Source organism: Haemaphysalis longicornis, unplaced genomic scaffold, assembly GCF_048455015.1.
Source record: "Haemaphysalis longicornis isolate Haplotype H1 unplaced genomic scaffold, Haemaphysalis longicornis Haplotype H1 scaffold_7, whole genome shotgun sequence".
In the NCBI taxonomy this organism is placed as follows: domain Eukaryota; kingdom Metazoa; phylum Arthropoda; class Arachnida; order Ixodida; family Ixodidae; genus Haemaphysalis; species Haemaphysalis longicornis.
Window position 1 is genome coordinate 35,350,739 of NW_027526422.1, and position 6,000 is coordinate 35,356,738.

The following is a 6,000-nucleotide window of genomic DNA, read 5'->3' on the forward strand; positions in this document are numbered from 1 at the left end:
GTACCTTAGGCTTGTTCCAAATCATAATCAATAAAAAAGATCGAGAACTTTGACAAGTTGATAAAAAACTGTTAGACAGCCGAGTATGTAACCCTGACGGTTCAGTACCGGTAGTCTATGTGTTATACTTCGATTCTCACGAGTGTACTGCCGATAGTTTCGAATCATAATCGCACGCGTGCACGTGTTTGGGCAGACGTACAGGGTGGTGGAGAGCGTTCTGGGCAAAGTGGACGACCAGTTCTGGAAGGGCCGGTCGACCAGCGCGAACTTGTTCATCCTGGTCAGCGTGGCGGCCGTCCTCTCCGAGATGCTGGTCAGCGACTCGCTCGCCCACATGCTGGCACCTGTCGTCATCAGGGTGGTGAGTGAGCAAGACGAGCCCGACGCATATAGCTTACTGCACGTTTAGATTAAGCTAGGTTTAGGTTACGGTCGAGCCTAATCGCCTGCGTTGCGTTGGCGCGCTAAACCCTACAGTCAAAGGTTACGGTCGAGTGTTTAGGTTAGGAAGTTAAGATTTGGTTGCGTTCGAGCCCAACTCAAGGACCTCACAGGGAATGACTTAAATTCGCGCAAATAAAGCTACCACGATCGCGATCTTAAAAAGCATCCGACGAATACTATACTCCCTAATGCATGCGAAATTTGTGCACATCACGAACTGGCGTCTTCTCGGCCCCAGCGTATAGCTGCTCCGTCTCAGGAAGCGACCGCGTGATTAGCGAACGCATGGCGGCGCGCTAATCTTTTATCTCGCAGCGCGTCGCCGCCGCCGGCGATCATGTTTTTACAAATCTTGTTTGAACCTCCCGCGCAAATGTCATGTGGTTCGGATGAGCTATGAACGGAGGAGCTGCATGTGGCGAAAGTGTAGGGGGCGCCTCTCGGTGGCGAAGCACGGCGAGAATGTGAGGGAGAGGCAGTGAGAGAGGTGACGTCATAGCAGCGCGTGCCTCCCTCCCCCTCACACGTTCACCACTAATCCTCCTCCCGTTTCTCTCAGCCTTGAGTGCCTGCTCGCTCAGTTACGCGGACATCGCCTTAGCCGCCGCCTTAGCCGTCGCCGTTGCCTGCGCCGCCAAACCCCGTTACTGGGCGCCAAAGTGCTGCACACTATGGATGGGATCGCGGAGGTACCATTTAGGGGTTTCAAAGATTCAGAAGAAGAATCCAGAACTTATTTGTTTCTGCGGAATTTGTGGAGATCGACGACGTTCCAGTTACTATACGCCACCTCGACAAAGGCTATTTTCCCCAGGATAAAAGCTAAGCAAATATTGTGGTAACGTTATACCACAAGGGTATCACGTGATAACACGTTATACCCTGTGTAGAACAAACAGCCGGCATTCGCGCTTTTCTCCTTTCTATTTTTTGGTTGAGCAGCTAATCTTCTTTGAGAGCAGCACTAGCTTTTTTCGCGTGAAGGCTGCGACTGTGTTTGTTGTGGTGGGGAAACAACGTTATTATCTTCTATAGGAAAACTTTTCGGTTGCCAATGTAGTAGCTTACAGTGGCATTGATAGGAGTTGCAAATGACGACCGGCGTTCTCGATTCTTTTGGTCAAATTCACAAAATTTTTCACACGACAGGAGTGCACTCAAACAAGTGCGTTTCGTCACCTAATTCCTGACAAATACAATGTGACGACGCTCTCGCACGTTCGTAGGGTTAGTTGACAATGAGGGAAAGGTGTATATTCTGCATTATCTTTGTCAGAACATACTCAGCACTTGGTCAGAACTTGGTGAATCGTGTAAATTAAATGGTGTAAATTAACTTGGCGGCATGGATTGGTCCCTCGAGTGCATTACGGTGAAGCTGAACAACAGGATTGGCTTAGAGCGTATTATTGAGAAAAATTCACGCAATGGGCCCCGGGGTCTTCTATTCTTCCTCGTTGAAATAATTAGGGCCCTTGGATAAGTAAAAAAAGTGCACGCCGTGGCGTATACCTTTGGGGACGCAGGCGGTGGCGTCCAAGGTCCCCGTATCGTTCTACGCGGTGCCCGTGTGCCTGGCAGCCTCGATCAACCTGGTGCTGCCCGTGTCGCTGCCCATCCTCATCATGCGCGAGTACATCGATGTCAAGGGCGGACACATGGTGAGCGGCCGCCTCCCGAGGCACGCCACGAGCGTTTAAAACTGCGGGATTTTGCATAAAGCGATTAAGGTTTGTTCACACCTGCGACTGGAGCGACAAAAGCGAGCAATGCGACTGGAGCGACACGCCACACTCAGAGCTCACATTTGAACGCGACACGAGCGACGGCAACGACCTATTTTTGCTTTTCTTGTTATTCTGTCTCGCTTGGAACGCCACATCACGGGAGTTTCGGTTTCGACGTCACACAGTATCCATGCGCTATGGCAGGATACGACATCAGAAGCTCCTCTCGCATCTTTCTTCCGCGTCGGCAGCGATGGCGGCCACAAAAATTGGTCGTTACCAATCGCTCTTTTGGCACGACGAGCGCGATGCCGAGCGACAACAGCGGAAGAAATCGCGTCGCTTCTGTCGCTTTTGGTCCCTCCAGCCGCAAGTGTGAACGGACCTTTGGGCACTCAGCGCAAGCGTTGGTGGGTCCGGTGAAGGAGGGGCGTGATCGCCCGCTAAAACACCTTCGGAGCCCTCTTGTCTCACATCGAGGTATCGAAGTCTCATTGAGGCTCCTCCTCCTCCTCCTCCTAGACCTGCGTCTGCATTCGTGGGTGGCCGAGGTTACCGGCTGTTTTAAGACTCGGTTCAGCCTAACGAAACAAATCGAGACATTCCGATCGGTGAAGGTGGATGGCCAACGAAGCGTTTGAAGACGGTAGTCTTTCATTGTGAACTCAAACGCGAACATTTTGGTCTCTCTGTCTGCCTGGACAGGCTCGATTCCGCCGCCCGGCCAAAGTCAAAAGAAGCTTTTTCCATCTAACCAATCCAGAGAAATGTCCCGTATTTGTCAACTTTTTTCACCTTTAAGTCCCTTTGAGGGAGAACGTCAATATACAACTCGAGTTTGCAGTGTTCTTTTAATTAAAAGTAGATCCGCGCTTGGTTTTGCTACAGCAAATAAACAAAACGCGTTGGGTGGACCGAGACAGGAGCGGAAGAGCGTGAGAAGGGGGCGGATGAGACAGGCGAGGCAATTACGTGGCAGGGACAGCATTAAACTGTCGTCTTTCGACATTTTCAGCGACGCGAGCAGATCTGAGCGACCGATCTGAGCGACGCAGAATTTAGGTATAAAGCTGTCGTGGTCGAACGCTTAAAATAAAGTTTGTCGAGCGATAGTTCGGTCGACCCGCCGCTGGCTTCATTTGGGAACGAGCCGTTTTCTGTGCGTGCGTGCGGGCATGTGTGTGTGTGTGTGTGTGTGTGGAGAGAGAGAGAGAGGGGGAGACAAACCCCTACTATATAAGGGACCCGACAACACTTTCCATAAGCGCTTTCAATTTTTCCTTCGCCTCTGGAACCAGTGCGAATGCTATAGTGATCGCCAAAACGTAGTGGCACTGCCTGATTTGCTCGTCGCACCAACTTCCACTTTGGCTTTGTTTATGTGGCTTTTTTTTTTAAGTTTCTATCGAAAAGCTTTCATTGCTGCAACTGAACGAAAACCGGGCAACAGCCGCTACATGGCCTTAGTGACGTAATTCGAGCCGTCCAAGAAGGTCAAGACCGGGAAAGAGAGAAAAATCTTTTGGGCGAGTTTACAAGTTCTCTGATGGGCACAGAGCAGTATTTTTGGCTGAGGTATACTTTGCGATCCCCTAATCTAAGTACTGGGTGTGTTGGGTGACTACGGTCGGCAAGCATTAAGAATTTAAAAAATAGTTGAAAAACGTGCTGCAGGGCCCCTTAAGACAAAGTTTTCTATGCCTCACTGTAACGCGCAAGCACACTGCACAAAAGCGAATTTTACCCACTAATCCCACACCGTATGAACAGGGGGATGTCTTTACATGCACAGCGGGTTCTATTCTGGTAGACGAGTGCAGTTTAGCGTCATACAGCTGAGCGATGGCGATGATGGTGGTGGTGATGAAGACGGTGATAATGATGACGATGATGGTGAAAGCGTTTTCTAACAGGCGCAGAGATGGCACGTTGATCGCGCCACAGGCTCAACCAAATTGGAAGCCCAAATCAACGCCATCGCTGAGCTGACCGAATCACCACATTCAGATGACGCAATCGGAAATTAGTAGATACAAAATCATTACCTCACATTGGGTGAGCTCAGCGTTGGCGTTTATTTGGACTTTGGCTGATTGGATTGTGGACTTTGCCTTTGTATCGGAGAAAGCTTCGCGTTTAAACCGTCTTCTTTAGGTTTCGTTTCTTCCTTGCCTTGCAGGTAGCCTACGGCCTGCTGCTCAAATCCGTCGCCGTCACCGTCGTGTTCATCTCTATGAACACCATAGGAATCATGGTCTTCCGCGACGCCTCATCCCCTCATCCTTCTGCCATATTTCACTTGAGCAACGTGACTCGCGCTCATAGCGCGGCTCTTTGAACCATCGCTGTGTCCCCGGTTTTTTTTATTTTTGTTTTAAAGCGTTTTCTGTGCATTTATGTATGTAGATAGTGGTGCTGCGCCAATGTTTTTTTGTTTTTGTTTTTGTTTTTTTGAGCCGTACATTCACTGCACCTCAACGCTCGAATACTTCGCCAATTATCGATTGCGTACTTAATATTGTGAATCTTTTTATTTAAAGTACCCATTTTGCGTTAATGCGACGATTCGTATTCCCTTAACGCTACGTGCTCCGAAGTGGGCCGTGTGGGGAAGGGGACCAATGGCGTGGTGCCGACTTTGTCATTGAGGTCGCACCTTGTCGGCAGGATCTTCGTCGGTTGTGTTGAACGTTTTAGTTTCCTGAAATCGACGGACATTGTGTACGTAAACCAAAAGCTCGTGCACGCAAGGTGTTTACCACACAAGAAAAAGCATATTTTAAGTATTTTTTTACATTGTAAGCACTGCCTAATTTCTCCGTACGTCTAACATTGTGTCGCTACGTGATCGAAGTCTGCTTTCGCGAATAAATTTGTTCTGATGCAACAACCTGTGTGTGTATCGTTCGTGGATCAATATGTTCTCTTGACACAACCATGGCACTGCAACATGTCGGCAACAAGATGTAGCTTGAAGAGGTTGTTTTGTACTCTATAGATAATGTACCCAGAGGTGCCCCGGATTCTTTTTTTTTTTTTTCATGGGTGCCTTTTTCTTCCATGGCTCGACAAAAGGTACGTGATTCGTCATCCCTCACCGCAGGAGGAGTGAGGTGCTAGTGCGACGCAGCGGAAAGAACTCGCCCATGCGAACGCCGGAGGAAACAATGAGTTGCAGTGAGGGGGCACAAAAGGCGAGAGTGCGCTGAAAATGCAATGAAGTGGTGGCATGTTTCTAACACTTCCCATAACACCTGAAATTCCCTATGACTACAGCGAAAGCACTACAACGAAAACGGGACACTGCCCATTTTTAATTAACTGAGTCAGCACCTGTCCTCTGAACGCACGTTTCGTCGAATGAGTACGTAGATAGCTCTATATAGAGGAACTAAATTTTAATTTACGCCCGTCATCTATGACGTCACAGCACACTGGCTGCGTGCATGGAACGCCGGAGTATGCTTCCTGCTTTTCGCGCAATTTGAAGAAAAAAAGTCCGAAAATTCGACTGGTATTCCACGCAAGTGTTTGCAAATGATTGTTTGCAAAAACCGGTGCTATTTCCGCTTGGTTACCGCGGTAAAAACGTTCTGAAGTGTTTCGTGCCCACAGTTGAATAGCTTGAATGTCGTTACCTTGCAAGTTAAACATGGCCGGAAAAGCTAGCTAAAGACCCTTTGCAGGGTCTACAGAACCCTGCAACGGCTATGTCGGCCCGAATGGGAGATCGTATGTTTTAATGGGAAATCAGCTTGGGAGGTCGAAAACTCGGCGTCGTCGTCGTCGACCGACGGCCCACAAAAGGGCTGACAGCTCAAAGAAT

The 6,000-nt window shown here is 49.1% G+C and overlaps 1 protein-coding gene across 1 annotated transcript in view; it reads left to right on the plus strand.

Moving 5' to 3' along the window:
* The window catches only part of LOC144146251 (uncharacterized), a 28,555-nt gene extending 23,476 nt beyond the window's left edge, over window positions 1-5,079 (plus strand). The window contains exons 13-15 of the mRNA XM_077678214.1: window positions 197-364; window positions 1,974-2,108; window positions 4,354-5,079. Coding sequence (XP_077534340.1) covers window positions 197-364; window positions 1,974-2,108; window positions 4,354-4,512 — 462 coding nt within the window. The 3' untranslated portion in view covers window positions 4,513-5,079. The remainder of the gene's footprint in view (window positions 1-196; window positions 365-1,973; window positions 2,109-4,353) is intronic.
* Window positions 5,080-6,000: the final 921 nt, after the last annotated feature.